The sequence below is a fragment of the Lepidochelys kempii genome, chromosome 11 (assembly GCF_965140265.1).
Source record: "Lepidochelys kempii isolate rLepKem1 chromosome 11, rLepKem1.hap2, whole genome shotgun sequence".
Lineage (NCBI taxonomy): Eukaryota > Metazoa > Chordata > Testudines > Cheloniidae > Lepidochelys > Lepidochelys kempii.
The window spans coordinates 71723581-71739794 of NC_133266.1; the positions used below are offsets into that span (position 1 = coordinate 71723581).

Here is a 16214-nt window from a genome sequence, read left to right on the forward strand (position 1 = left end):
CAGATGGAGTCCCCCTAGAGTGTTTCTGGCCCTTTCTTTCAAGTTCCCAGAGGCTGCTTCTGAAGGCTCTGTTACGTAAGGTTCTGTCTCATCACCTTACCTGCTTAAGGTGTATGTGAGGCAGCTAGAAGGATTATCCAGGCAACACAAGACCAGTGGTACTGAGGGCTGATAGAATCCACCAAGCCTTGTTTGTCCCAGCCCCCAGCAATCTAATGTAATGTTTCTCCCCCCTCATTTTTGCAGTACTTATTAAATCTGGGCTTCTGACCAGTCGGTATTTGACATGCAGCTGTCTATCAAGTTCCCTTGTGTCCTCTATGTTCAGGAAGGTTAAACGAAGACTCAGCCGCCGACAATTGTAAGAATAACCCTGCCGTTTTCAAGACCATGTCAGAAATCTTAGCCGTCAGATCTGCAAACTTATTGTGTATCGGGCACTAGCTTAATGCACAAAATAACATTCATGACAGACCCGTTACTGCAGATAGGCTTGTAAATCACTTGAGCGCCCTTGAAACTTTTACCCTCTAGCTCTCACTGAAAGTTAGTGAGACTTAAGCACCTACATTACTTAGGCACTTTAGAAAACTTTACCCAGACTTGTTGGGTGGCTTTGCTGTGGTACAGGCACCAGAGCTGCCTTGGACATCTGATCATCTGAACTGAAGGACTGACTGGCGCTTAATCACTTCGCTTTTGGCATGTTTGAGATCACATCCCATGAACCTCTTGATTAGCTGCCTTCTGGCAAAATAGAAGCACGAAGGCTTTAAATCATTTGTAAACTGAGCTGTCATGTATCCAACTCCTGTTGTCTCCAATTCCACCCTGTAAACTCTTAGAGCTTGACCAAAGATCTCTAACTCTAAAAGTAGACTAAATATCCATAATTACTCTGCTGCAACTGAGATCTGCTTACTGCAGCATCAGAGGGTATCAGGGAGCTGGTTTGGGCCATATTTTCTTTGCTTAGCTTGGTTCTAGACTTGGTAAAAGTTAGAGCAGCATAGGGGCTTCTCTAGTCTGCACCAGCTGGCAGTGGTCCTTGGCAGGACTGTCTGCAGCTGATGATAGCCAGAGTGCAGCAGTGCCCTGGTCATGCCCCTGCCACCAGCAGCACATCCCTTACACCTGGGCCAGGTGCAGGGGTGGCTTAAGAATTGGCCAGACCAGCTTTACATGGACAAAAAAATCCCCATGCCAGGGGAATTCTCTGCTGCCCAAATGGGACCAGAATATGGACCCTTTGTCTCTGGAGTGGTGCAAAGGGGCTGGATTAGGTCTGATCCAGTGGCTTTAAACTGAAGAGCAAAGGCTAGAAGCAAACTGTTATAACTGGACGTGGAGCTTGTTAGGAGCTGTATTTCTGATGCTCCCTGACTTCTCTGATTTGGTCACAGACCTGTGGAGAAGTATTGCAGTATCCCTGTGATGGAGAATTCCCACAAGCAGTAGAAAGCCTAACAAATATTTGCTGTTAGATCAATCCTTTCTGTTTAAAGTGCAATGTTTATAGCTAAGCTCTGACACAGGAAGGTCAGGCGGAGTATCAAGGTTGCATTATATAAAGGCAGAGAAATATATGCTGGAAACCTGAAGGGAAGACTTTGCTGCTTAGAGGAGGAAAGTTAGGTTTTCCAGAAGAGAAACCATGAAGACCTTATTCATTTTTGTCCTTGTGATGAGTGTTTGGTCTTGTTCTGGTAAGTTCCTCTAAATAGGAAGAGCATCCATTCTTACTGGATGAATGACTAATGCTTGTTTTAATGGGCCTGTGATATGTTTGTGTCAGCGTTGCCAGTGTACGACTATGAACTGTCCATCACGGAAGAAGCTCTGCATGCCTCCATTGGAAGAGTGAATTCTAGATCACAATGGCCAGCCCTGTTTGGCGTCGTCAAGAGCTACGTTAGAGGGGTGAGTGTGGAGCTAGTCAAAAAAATGTCACTGAAACATGTTTGTGGTGGGGAAAAACCAGGAAATGTCAACCAATTTTCTTTTGGTTTGGAATGTGCTAATTTTCTTCCAAAAAAAAAAAGATGATTTTTTCCTTGTCATTCAATCAAAATTCTTGGTTTTCAAAAACTAAAATCATGTTTTTTGGAAAACCAAAATATTGTCAGTTTTCAGCTTTTCATTTGCCTTAAAAACCGTGGGTTTTGGGGGTTTTTTGAGGGACACTTCAAGGAAAAACAATTTTTTCATAATCTTCCATGGAAAAATAATTGGCATTTTCAATCAGCTCTAGAAAAGTGCTTTCCATTTTTGGGTGCGTTGTAATGTGGCTCAGTTGAACATTTCTTGGCCAGTGTTTATAATATTTAGTAGATGCACTTGTCCTTATCACTTACGTTCACCATTCATGCAGTCTAAACATTTTCAATCTGTATGTAGTATCATGGCAGCAATTCTACTGGTCATGTGTTGCTGGTCCTCGCTGCCTTCAGTGCCTACAGCTTCCTTAGAAAATTGCTTTAACAGGTTCAAGTTTCTTATGCTCAATTGTTATTCCACAAGGGACTTTTTGAAAAGCAAAAAACCAAATGTGACTGTCACACCTCTAGCCCCAGTGACATATGCTGTAACTACTGCATTTTGATATAAAATTAAGAGGCTTGCATTCCCAGACAAACCCAAAGCCCCACTGTTTCTAAACTTTAAACTTGGAATGTACCTACTCCTGCATGATGAGTGTCCCATGGTCCTGCTGGAATAAATCTAGTTTGGAAATATTGCAGGTAGCAAGGTTGGAAAATAAGGTGCTGAAAGTGAAAGGGAGATTCACTGGGTCTGAAAAGTCAATAAGAATGAGAGGAAGAGGAGAGAAGTCCTTAATACATATAACTGCAAATGTACCCGCCAGTCTTTAAAGTTTATCATGTTTCCTGCTGGATGGTACTACTCAGCACCGGTTCTGGTAATAGTATTATTGTTCGGTATTATTGAACACTTATATTGTGAATAGTGCCTAAAGGCAACAACCAGATTTGGTCCCATGGTACTAGGCACTGTACAGACACTCTTTTTAAGGGTCTCACTTTGGAAATGGATTGTTATACAGCTTCTGTGACATTTATAAGCTAAAATAATGAGATGACAGACCTATACCCTAGCCAGGCATGAATAAACCATAGGGTGAATGGTAAGTTGCAATTGCAGGGGTAATGATTGAAAGAGAAAACCCGGGAAAGATTTCCTTTTAGCTCAATAGGGAGTTTTTTTTCTAAAGCAATCATCCTTGGGTTTTTTTGGTGTAACAGATACCTTATAAATAAGGTAGTTAACAGTAGACACAGTAAAAGCGGCAAAGAGTCCAGTGGCACCTTATAGACTAAGAGACATATTGGAGCATAAGCTTTCGTGGATGAATACCCACTTCGTCGGATGCAGGTTAACTGTAACTGATCTCTGATTCTCTAGCCTTGACAGCTCATTGTTGGTACTGTTTACAGCACACAAGGCGGAGCTGTGATTCAACAGTAGCCTTGCTGTTGGGTTGAAAGGTGCTAATGACATGTGTGTGTGTGTGTGTGATTAGGGAGAGCATGTGAGTTAAAGCAGCAGTCTCACTGTTAGCCCTTAGAGCTCTGAGGTTCCTTTTGGATGGCAAAGCAACCACACAGGAGAGCTGATGCTCGGACTCTTTCAGAGCCCATATACTCCCAGAGGAAATCTGTGAGCTACAGGGGAGCACCAGGTGTAAAACCCCAGGACTGGGGCAGGAAGGGAACTGTTTAATTAAGCAATTTGCACTGGCGAGAGACCCTAGAGAGTCACTCATGGCAGGTGCTGCTTGGGGCCATCGCACCTTACCTGAGGCTTCTGCAGGAGGAGTTGTGTGCAGCTTTTACCAACTCTGTTGAAGGAAATAAGACGTGGTGTAACTGGTTTATTTACAAAATGTCCACAAGAAAATACCCTTACCCTGTCCCTGGCATTCTGCTCCAGACGGGATACTTACTCCCAAGGCCTTGATTTCTGTCACAGTTTGGCAAAGAGGCAGTAGTACCGTGTAGTGTACACAGAGAAAAGCAACTCAAGCAGCAATCACACATGCTATTGGCCCTTCCTTCGTATACAGGTTGACCTGTTGGATAACAATGACTACAGTATAATGCTGGACTTCATTGTTCGAGAAACCACCTGCACTAAAGATTCAGAGAAGGACCCGTCCTCGTGTAACTTCAGAGTGGGACACTATGTGGTAAGCGTGCCGGGTCTCCTAGCATGGAAAACACCCTCTCTGTAATTGAACATGGCCTGGGATTCTGTCAGCTTTTGTGCTGATCATTCAAGCCCTTTGCTAAGCAAATACCTGGCTTGAAGCATTAAGTAAATGACATTTGAGGACTGGCCACTATACATAAGCTGCTGTAGACTCCTCCCTGCTCAACATGCACAGGGTGGGAGAAAGAAGTGTATTCTATGCCATGTTAGAAAGGACCAGACCAAGCCCATCTTCATTATTTTATATTGCCTCACTTAACAACACAGGTGTAGTTAAGATGTTTTTTTCACAGCAAAAAATACCCGACTGAAAAATTGCTCCTACATCTTCCTCTCCAGCATATTCATAAATTCCAAGGCCAGAAGGGACCATTGTGATAATCGAGAATGACCCCTCGTGGGTAGAACCCAGGCCAGAGAACTTTTCTGAGTGAATTTCTGTTTGAACTACAGCAGGTCTTTTAGAAAAGCAGCCAGTCTTGATTTAAAAATGACCAGTGATGGAGAACCCAGCACGACCCTTGGTAAATTGTTCCAATGGTTAATTCTTCTCACGCTTAAGAGACACTTTTTTTTTCTTGTCTGAATTGATGTAGTTTCAACTTCCAGGCATTGGATGTTGTTGTATCTTTTGTCAGCTAGATTGAGGAGCCTTCTATTATCAAATGTCCATGCCCTGTGTAGGTACTTCAATGCTCAACAAGTCACCCTTAACCTTCTGATTGAGCTCCTTGAATTTTCCAATCCTTTAATCACTCTGGTGGCTCTTTTCTGAACCCTCAACAATTCCAGAAGGGTATTGAGAAATTGGAGACAACAGAACTGGACACAGGATTCCAGTAGCAGTCATACCAGTGCCAAATACAGAGAGAATATAACCTCTCTACTCCTACTCGAGATTCCCCTGTTTATACATCCCAAGGATCACATCAACCCTTTTCGCCATGCTGTCACACTGGGAGCTCAAGTTCAGCTGACTATCCACCATGATGTTGAAGTCCTTTTTGCTTCCCAGGGTAGTCCCCCATGTAGCTGGTCTGCTACCAGGATGAGCATAATATGAAAACCAAGCTGTTTGAGGATATTTAGGATTCATTAAAAACTAATGCTTATCTGATAGTCACTCAGCCAGCTAGCCCCAGGATGGGAGCGGAAGGAAATGTGGCTTAAAGCCACCTCTGCGCACAGTCTCCCACTCCTGAGCTGTGCTATATGCTGGCCTGTTTCCTGGCATAGAGTAGAGCAGTCTGAAGGACTCCCTGAATCCTCTATCAGGCAACACTAGTTAACAGGCTAACTGAAGTCTATCACAGGGCCACACCCAAGTCCATTGGCAACTAGTCAGTGGATTTTATCATTTAGGGGAGTCCCTATCCAGTGGCTGAATTTGATGCCTGTGTGTATTGAACATACTACTATGTCTGCAATTGTGTCCTTACTCAGCTCGGTCAGGTGAAGTACAGGAAAGTTCCCCAAATGAGGGAATAGAAATTTCAAACTGTCTTCTCCGCTTTGTGTCACTTACAGGCAATCCTAATAAACATGCAAAAGTATGAAAATACAGTATCAAAATATCACCAGGATGGAGCTAAGGGCAACCCTGGAGTACTCCATCACCTAAAATAGCTGTTGGTTGTACTTCAGTTTGGATGAAACTGCCGCTTAATCATTACCGCCTCCAGTCTGGTGATTAAAGAAGTAATTTAAAAAAATGGGGCTACTACCAGCTCAGCACTGTATAGCTCCCCGTCTGCAACCTCAGAGAGCCAAGGGGATGAAAAGGGCCTCTGACATGGAGATGGGCATCGAGTCTGACCGCCTGTATGACAGGCCACTAAACACCTCCCAGCCCAGCAACCAGAATTAGACCAAAACACTACAGCCTTCAGAAGACAAAACTATTGGGTGGATCAGAAGGGACCGATGTTCTCCCCACCCTGGAGGGGTTCCTTCTGTAGGGGGCTGAGGAACATTGGGGAAGCAAGTGTGAGGTACCTCACCTTAGCACTATCCATTATGCCCCTATTTGTGGTTGGGCAGAAGGCAACAGTCTCCAGGGTGTGGAGGTGATGTATTTCAGGAGCACAAAAGCCATACACACCCAGTTCAAAAATGGAAAGACTCCAGAGACTGGTGACTACACTGAACTGCCACAAATAAGTTTTGCTGGAAGACCAGAACCAAAGGCTAATCCATGGTTGTGAAAAGTGTGCTCTCTCAGGTCCCTGCTTTTGGTAGCTGGCTATCAAAAGGCTGATGACTTGTGATTGAAACTTGTTCTCCGGGCAGTGCCAGTAGGCTTATGCCATAGCCTCCATACCTGAATGGGTGAACTCTATTTTGATCTATTACAGCAAACGGCCTTCTGCAGAAGTACAGTGTGGGTCTCTGAAGAGCAGATACAGAACTTGACAGTTTACTGCAGCCAGGATGGGTCCAGCTCAGAATCCTCAAGCAGTGAGGAGGTAAGCAAGCAGAAAATTTGCTTTTGCCATGCAGCTTTGTCTTAAGGAAAATTCTGCCTCTGGTGCACATAGGCTTGGCTTCCATTAACCTGAATAGGAGTTGCATATGCATATCAGAAGACACCCTGACTTCATAGATTGCTCCACTGAAACAGTGAATGACTGAGACAAATGTGGTGATCGCTTTAGGGGGGGAAACAGCCCTTCAGCACACCGCCAACAAAGAACAAGAACTGCCTCTCCCAACAGTGTTCTGTTCCCCTCTCCTGGTCTGGAACTTGGCTATTTTGTCTCAGGCATCACCCCAGATCAGCTGGGATCTTTGATCTTCCCTGATGGATACCTTGGTAGAACTTGAGTTGCAGACTTTGACACTAATTTTACATTGTCCAGCATAGTATTTGTTTGCATGATCATAAAGATGCAGATATGCAGCTCTAATAGTCAGAAACAAATATAATTTATTCACCTACACTTCTGTTTTGGTGATCATGTCATCACTAGTCCAAGCACTTCATATTATAACTAAAGCACTTTCACTTTGGGAACTGTTCCACATTCTTCTTTGGTTTTGATCCGCTTCACTCGATTCCTGGATTTGGGTAAAGGTTGATCAAAATAGCTGAGCTCCACCTGGCTCTGTTTCAAAACCATGCAAATATGCACATTTTGAAAGACTTTGATGCAAAACCAGGTTCACCTGGGTGTCAGTTTTCCCACTGATGGACAAACATATTCCTGCATTTCCAGATTGTAACAAAGCACGGAAGCAGCTGAGTTCTGGATGGCGTCATAGAATCATCGAAATGTATGGGTGGAAGGGACCTTGAGAGGTCATCTAGTCCATCCCTAAAATTTTCCTAAAATCTAATAGAAATCTTCCTTGCTGCAGATTAAACTCATTATATCTTGTCCTACCTTCAGTGAAGACAGAAAGCAATTGGTCACCATCTTCTTTATAACAGCCCTTAGCATATTTGAAGGCTATTCTCAGGTCCTCCACTCCCCACCCCCGTCTCTCTTTCTCAGTACTAAACATGACCAGTTTTTTTAACCTTTCTTCATAGGTAGACTTGGAAGGATTCGATTTTTGTTGGTAAATGTCAATTTCATTGGCTACACACAAACCGACAAAAAAATATTTCCATCAATAATAATCAAAATGTACAGATAGGCAAAGTAAGAAAAATGCTGCTTCAGAATTTCTTAGATGTATATTTTGACATGAGATATTGGCGATTTGTGTTTAAACTATTGCAAAACTTTAACTTCTTATATCTGTCTACTGTCTTTAACCAGGTATAGTCTGATTCCCCCATAATTTCCCGGAACTGTGAAAATTTTAAAAAATAAAAATAGAAAAAATGCTTAAAAATAAACATTCAGATTATCCATAGTTTTTTTAATTTCAAACTCTGCCAAGCCTACTCATAGGCCAGGTTTTCCAAACCTCTTATCACTTTTGTTGTTTTTTGGACTCTCTCCATTTTCTCCACATCTTTTCTAAATTGTGGTGCCCAAAACTGGACACAACACTCCAGCTGAGGCCTCACCAGTGCTGAATAGAGCAGCACCGTTACCTCCTGTGTCTTACAGCACTCCTGTTAATACACCCTAGAAAATTAGCTTTTTCGGCGACTGCATCATACTGACTCATATGCAATTTGTGACCCACTATAACCCCCAGATCATTTTCAGTAGTACAACCACCTACCCAGTCATTCCCCATTCTGTAGTTGTACATTTGATTCCCCCCCCCCCAATGTAGTACTTTGCACTAGTCTTTATTGAATTTCATCCTGTTGATTTCAGATCAATTCTCCAATTTGTCTAGGTCATTTTGAATTCTAATCCTGTCCTCCAATGTGCTCACAACCCCTTACAGGTTTGTGTCCCCCACAAATGTTATAAGATACTCTCCACTCCATTATCCTAGTCTTTAATAAAAATATTGAACAGTACTAGACCTAGGATGGACCTCTGTGAGACTCCACTTGAGGCATCCTCCCAGTTTGACAGTGAACCATAGATAACTACTCTTTAAGTTCTGTTCTTCAACCAGTTGTGGCACCCACCTGGCAGTAATTTCATCTAGGCCACGCTATCCCTGCTTGTTTATGAGAATGTCATGTGGGACTTTGTCAAAAGCTTTATTAAAATCAAGATATATCATGTCTACTGCTTCCTGGCCATCTACTAGGCCAAAGGAAATTAGGTTGGCATGATTTGTTCTTGACAAATTCATGATGGCTATTCCTTAGTACTCTATCAGCCCCTAGGTGCTCACAAATTGATTGTTAAATTAATCTTTGTTCAAATAACCTTCCAGGTATCAAAGTCAGGCTGATTGGATCATCTTTATTCCCCCTTTTAAAGATCGGTACTATGTTTGCTCCTCTCCAGTTCTCTGGGATCTCACCCATCCTTTGTGAATTCACAAAGATAATCACTAATGGTTCAGATTGCATTAGCTAGTTCCAGAAGTACCTTACAGTGGATTGTGTCAGGCTGTGCTGACTGGAAAAAAATCTAATTTACCTAAATATTCTGTAACCTGTTCTTTCCCTATTCTGGCTTGTGTTCCTTCCATCTTGTTAATATTAATTGTTAAGCATCTGGTCACAATTAAGCCTTTTTAGTGAAGACTGAAGCAAAATAGGCATGTAACACCTAAGGCCTCTTGATGTCCTCTATTATTTGCTGTCCTTGCCCACTTAGTAGCAGACCTACATTCTCCTTTGTCTTTCTCTTGTTCCTGTGTATTTATAGAACCTTTTCTTAGGGCTGGTCTAGACGAGGATATTAAGTTGGTACAATTACGTGGCTCAAGGATGTGAAAAATCCACACCCCGTAGTGATGCAGTTAAAATGATCTAATCCCCAGTGTAGACAGAGTTAGGTTGACGGGAGATTTCCTAGCTGTGCTGCTGCAGCACTTTAAGTGTAGACAAGCCCTTATTATCTTTTATGTCCCTTTCCGGGTATAACTCATTCTGCAACTTGCTTTTCTGATTTTGTACCTGATTTTGTTACATTTGGTGTTTGAACATTTTGCACCACTCTGTTTCTTGTTAATTGCCATGGTGTTTAAGGTTGTGCCCAATAATTATGTTCAGAAATGAAGTTTTCATTTCAGGCAAAAGCTTATAGTGCCAGAGTATGGGGACAACTTGTGCCATTGGTTAAATGCTAGAGCTCAATGAATAACTTGTAGCAAGATTCAAACTTCAGCATCTTTGATTTGTCAGAGTAGCTTGTGACTTTCTTGTGTTTAGTCCCTATTCCAAACCGTTCAGAGAATACTTTCTAGGAATTCATGATCTGTAGCACGGAAGCAGTGCAGTTTGAGTGTTTAAAATTCAAGCTATGTGGGTATATTTGGAGCATTGATTCTGTTTCCTGACTAACATGACTCCTACAGTGGGGTTTCAGTGGAAATACTCACTTTTTGGAGTAGAGTCATTTTGGTGAATACTCTTTAACAGTCATTTAAAATTGCTGATTGCTGCCATTATTTCTGTCAGGAAACAGTTGCTATAGTATTTATGGAGCATAAAAGCCAAAGGGAAGTGATGCCACAGAAAAAGGAAATAAGTTTCTTTCTGCAAAAGGTGCCCTGTAAATCTGCCTTTGGAGGTTATGGTTTAGATCAGGAGTTCCCAGCCCGGCATGTTGTGATTAGGTGTTGGGAGTGGGATGAGGGGGCACATCCGCCCTTCCCTTCCCTGTCACAGTACAAAAGCTAGCTTAGACAAACAAGGCTGAGGCAGCCTTGCCATGGATTGACTGAAGGGCCAGTCCTGGCACCAGTGAATTCAGTTAGAACCACAAAGCACTTGTCTCTGCAGCAACACGAGAGGGGAGAATTCCTGCTTGCTTGTGGGTGGGGTTGATTGGAAGTGTCGCAGAGCATCAGAGAAGCTGGCTTGCTGGAACGGAGAATTTCTATGGTCATACGTTTGTTACCATAAATGGCCTGGGGACCAGTCATCTTCCAACAAAATTCCCATTGACTTCAGGGGGGCAAGATCAGGCTCGTGGCCATGTGATGCTACTGGCAGGCAGGGACAGAGTGACTTTGGTATAAACACTAAAGGCTTCTAGAAAACCCCAAAGGCTCCAAGCCAAAGTCCCTAATCTCATTCGTTTCAGAGGCTCTAATTAACAAGGGGATACCTTTGAAAAGCTCCTCTTGATTTGGGGAGCGGGGGGAGCATCTATTTCCAGGGTCCTATTTTAAAGGTGATTTCCCTGCATGCCAGTCAGGGCTAGCAAGCCAGTTTCCTCTTGGACTGGCTGTCCCCTTTCTGGTACTTATATTTCCCTAGGCTGGTTCAGTGGTGTTTTTCCCAAACAGAGTAACTTTAAAAAAGATAAAATCATTGCAAATCCAAAAGGCTGCCTTTGACTGTGGCTTACTCTGACAGCTTGGTATATATGCCTTTGAAAGATTTCTTTATTTTTAGATGATGTTCATGGAAATGATGGCCCCAGATAGAAGGGGTGACAGTCGCAATGAAGGTAAGTAATCTGGGTGATTGACTCTTTGTCACTCAGAGCTTTGATGCATATCGTTGGCAGCCTAACAGACAAGATTTTCATAGATATTAAGGTCAGAAGGGACCATTATGATCATTTAGTCTAACCTCCTGCACAATGCAGGCCACAGAATCTCACCCACCCTCTCCTGTAATAAACCTCTCACCTATGTCTGAGCTATTGAAGTCCTCAAATCATGGTTTCTCTTACCCTCTCAACTACCATATAGCCACCCTAACCTTAGCGTAGGTGCTTTGAATTCTCGATATATTCTTGAGGTAGTGAGGCTTGGGTGAATGCTCTGATTGGAATGGGGTAAAAAAACCCTGACTTACTGATCCAAGGTGAGGGTGAGACAGGGAAGCATAACTTGAGGGAGTGGCCAATGTGGAATGATAGCGATGCAACCAGGCGAAGGACCAGACTATCACTAGTTTTCACAGGAATGGGAGGACATGTAATTCTGAGAGCGTGGAGAGGAGAGCTGTCAAGGTTCCTTCCCCACTCTGAACTCTAGGGTACAAATGTGGGGACCTGAATGAAAGACGGCCGAAGCTTATTCTTACCAGCTTAGGTTAAAAGCTGCCACCACCAAAGTGTTACACAAAGAACAGGGGAAGTGCCCACTTGGAAACGTCTCCCCTCCAAAATATCCCCCCAAGCACTACACCCCCTTTCCTGGCGAAGGCTTGATAAAAATCCTCACCAATTTGCATAGGTGAACACAGACCCAAACCCTTGAATCTTAAAAACAATGAAAAAGCAATCAGGTTCTTAAAAGAAGAATATTAATTAAAGAAAAAGTAAAAGAATCACCTCTGTAAAATCAGGACGGTAAATACCTTACAGGGTAATTAGATTCAAAACATAGAGAATTCCTCTAGGCAAAACCTTAAGTTACAAAAAGACACAAAAACAGGAATGTACATTCCATTCAGCACAGCTTATTTTATCAGCCATTTAAACAAAACAGAATCTAATGCATATCTAACTAGATTGCTTACTAACGCTTTACAGGAGTTCTGACCTGCATTCCTGCTCTGGTCCTGGCAAAAGCAACACACAGACAGAGCCTTTGTTGCCCCCCCCCTCCAGCTTTGAAAGTAACTTGTCTCCTCATTGGTCATTTTGGGTCAGGTGCCAGTGAGGTTATCTTAGCTTCTGAACCCTTTACAGGTGAAAGGACTTTGTCTCTGGCCAGGAGGGATTTTATAGCACTGTATACAGAAAGGTGGTGACCCTTCCCTTTATATTTATGAGAGGAGCAGTCTGCAATCTCAAGCAGTGGTGACACTTGCATTCTTCCTGTGCCCACCAGCACAATCTTTTTCCAAGCTTCCCCTGGGCAGGTCTTCCGTTACCCTGGAATTGAGCAAGGAATGGATTTTTTTTTTTTTTTGGTTCATTGGCTGAACGGGTTGGGGCGGGAAAGCTTGCTTTCAAACTGAAGCTGAATTTTTTTCAGGGTTTTCTTGACAAAATAAAAACAACAGAAAACTTCCTTCTGGTCGAATGACACAGTTTGAATGTTGATTCAGCTTGACAATTCTGGAATAGAATGTCGATTTAACATTTTCAAAATTGGTTTTGGGCTGAAACTATTTGCCCAATTTGAGCTGAATTCATGAATAGCATTTTTGGGTGAATTTACTCTTTGCCCAAAACATTGCTAGGCCAATGTTTAATAGCATGGTGTATAGATCTCTCCATATGAGGAGACATTAAAAAGACTGGCACTGTTCAGCTTAGAAAAGAGACGACTAAGGGGGGTTATGATAGAGGTCTATGAAGTCTTGACTGGTGTAGAGAAAGTGAAGAGAGATGTGTTATTTACCCGGTCACATAACACAAGAACTAGGGGTCACCTAATGACATTAACAGGCAGCAGGCTAAAACAAACAAAAGAAAATACTTCCTCACACAACACACAGTCAAACCTGTGACAGCCAAAAATATAAATGGGTTCAAAATAGAATTAGATAAGTTCATGGAGGATAGGTCATCAATGGCTATTATCCAAGATAGTCAGGGAAGCAACCCCATGCCCTGGGTGTCCCTAAACCTCAGACTGCCAGAAGCTGTGACTGGACGACAGGGGATGGATCAGCTGATAATTGTCCTGTTCTGTTCATTCCCTCTGAAGCACCTGGCACTGGCCACTGTCAGAGACAGGCTACTGGGCTGGAGGGACCATTGACCTGGCCCAGGATGTCCCACAGACCTATCCTGTAGCTCTTCCTGCCAATGCTAGAGCTAGTGCAGGAGGCAATCAGCACCACAGCTGGAGGCATGCTGCATGTGGAGGATATGTTGAGGCAGAACCTCTAGGTGCATTGGAACAGCAGCTGCACCTGGCAAGAGAGACATGTGCTCCCAGCTCTGCTGCTTGTCCAAGAGCCTATGCAGAGAGGGCCGGGCCATTAGCACATCCCCACTGCTCCATTTGAACATCTAATTAGTGCTCTTGGCATCATGGAAACTCTTCCTTTGTGCTCAGGGTTCAAGCAGGGACTCTAGCTGTTCCTTGCAAAAGTGTGTATAGTGGGGGATTAGGAAAGGACTCCATACCTCCCACCCCACCCTTCATAGCCATACAAGTTGTCATAAATATAAAGGGAAGGGTAACCACCTTTCTGTATACAGAACTATAAAATCCCTCCTGGCCAGAGGCAAAACCCTTTCACCTGTAAAGGGTTAAGAAGCTAAGATAACCTCGCTGGCACCTGACCAAAATGACCAATGAGGAGACAAGATACTTTCAAAGCTGGGGTGGGGGAGAGACAAAGGGTCTGTCTGTGTGTGTGATGCTTTTGCCGGGACCAGGTCAGGAATGCTCTTCAGAACTTCTGTTAAGTTAGTAAGTAATCTAGCTAGAAATGCATTAGATTTCCTTTTGTTAAATGGCTGGTAAAATAGCTGTGCTGAATGGAATGGATATTCCTGTTTTTGTGTCTTTTTGTAACTTAAGGTTTTGACTAGAGGGATTCGCTATGTTTTGAATCTGATTACCCTGTAAGGTATTTACTATCCTGATTTTACAGACGTGATTCTTTTTACTTTTTCCTTAATTAAAATTCTTCTTTTAAGAACCTGATTGCTTTTTCATTGTTCTTAAAATTCAAGAGTTTGGGTCGGTGTTCACCTATGCAAATTGGTGAGGATTTTTATCAAGCCTTCCCCAGGAAAGGGGGTGTAGGGCTTGGGGGATATTTTGGGGGGAAGATGTCTCCAAGTGGGCTCTTTCCCTGTTCTTTAACACGCAGTTCCCCACATCTGTACCCTAGAGTTCAGAGTGGGGAAAGAACCTTGACACAAGTTCATATACAGCAGCTGTCATTGTTTCATAAGGCTTTGGATGCAGCTGCAGAGATCTCTATTTTTAGGAAGATGGGGCTCTAGACTGCAGGAGGCAGATCAGGCAGTGGCAGGCTGTGGCTTACAGCAGGCTTTTGTTGCTCTTCTGTGTTCAGGGAATAGTTGTGCTGTATAAAGGGCCAGATTCCAGCTCCATGTTTAAATACGTGTGTCAGTAAAGTCAGTCCTTAGAAGAGAGAATGTTTAGTAGAGGGCTGAAATTCTTTAGTTGCACAAGATTTAATCTTGAACAGAACACAGCCCTTTGGCTCAAAGCAGCCCCATGACAAAATGGGATGCTTGTCCCAGATTTCCTTGATGGAGACCTTTTGAGGTGGTAACAGTTCTTCCTCATCATCTTCAAAGTTTGGATCCCCGCTCCACAGCTGGGAGCTGATACTCTTTTTGGAACATCAGTGTAAAATGGAAATACAGTGATGCTCCAGCAATTCAGAGCCACCATGGAGAGATTACGCATACTCATGGCTATGTTCAGAACATATATACCCCAGCATAGACCGATGGCTCATGTTGGTGAACATCATGATTTTCCCATAAAGGAAATCCCGACTTCTGCTTGGCCTCATTCAGTATTTACCTCAAGTCTGTACATCATGATGTTCACCTCATCAGAAGTCAGTATGTGCTTTTTCAGTATGGGGTTGGACCCTGACTGTCCTAACCCTTACTCCGATGCTTTGGGAGAATGTCCTGTTCAAACCGTTCATGAGAATGCTGAAGGGACCCACTAACATTTCATATTCTTTTCCAAAAGCTAAACTTGCTCCTGAGGCCTTCTCTGCAGGGAGAAGACGCCAGAGCTATAAAGCTCAGCGCAAATCCAGTAAAACAAACTCCTATGCATTGGAATAACCCCACTCAGGTAAATACACTTTCTTGAATGTGCCTTCTATCAAGGTATATCCTGGAACTTCGGAATCTGATTGCTTAGAATAAATGACCTCCTGAGAATATAGGAATCCATAAACTGTGACTTGGCTACTAGTGTGCTGGAAGCCAGCCTGTCCTGGGAATTTAGTGTATGTTTACACAACAAGCAGTAGCTCACGGCAATGAGGCACAGAGCCAGGGGCTACAGACTTGAGCTCATGCTATGGCACTGAACATAGCTGTGTAGATGATTGGGCTCAGGCTCTGAAGCCCTCTCTGGGGTCTGAGCTGCTGCCTGAGCTTGAACATCTGCAACTGTTTTTAGCACTATAGTGTGAGCCCCAGTCTGTGGACCCAAGCTCCGAGACTTGCTGTTGCTTGTCATACAGATTTTACTGGTGGCAATGCCAATGAGACAAGCAAGAATGGAAACAGCAGTAGCACTGTGTTACTCAGGTAAAAAGAAATGCTCGCAGTTCTACAATGCAATGGCCAAATTAAGGGAACACTTTTGTATAATGTGCTGTGTAGTCACCGTGGAAATGAACTAATAACTAATGAACACTAAACTGACATGTCACAACAAGCACAGAAACTGTTTGAAAAGATGGAGTTTGTAGCCCATCCAATCTGCTCTCTCATCCAAATGTAATAATTTGGCAGTCTCTTTAACCGCCCCCCTCTCTCGTCCCCCCTCATATTCTGTGAGCCTGGCAGGCATTCAGGACTGGATAG

The 16214-nt window shown here is 43.2% G+C and overlaps 1 protein-coding gene across 1 annotated transcript; it reads left to right on the plus strand.

The window, feature by feature from the left end:
- Positions 1-1654: 1654 nt before the first annotated feature.
- Positions 1655-15461, plus strand: SPP2 (secreted phosphoprotein 2). Its single transcript, XM_073304778.1, has 6 exons — positions 1655-1706; positions 1796-1920; positions 4085-4207; positions 6585-6695; positions 11162-11216; positions 15364-15461. Exons 1-6 carry the CDS (start codon positions 1655-1657, stop codon positions 15459-15461), a joined length of 564 nt encoding a protein of 187 aa, XP_073160879.1.
- Positions 15462-16214: the final 753 nt, after the last annotated feature.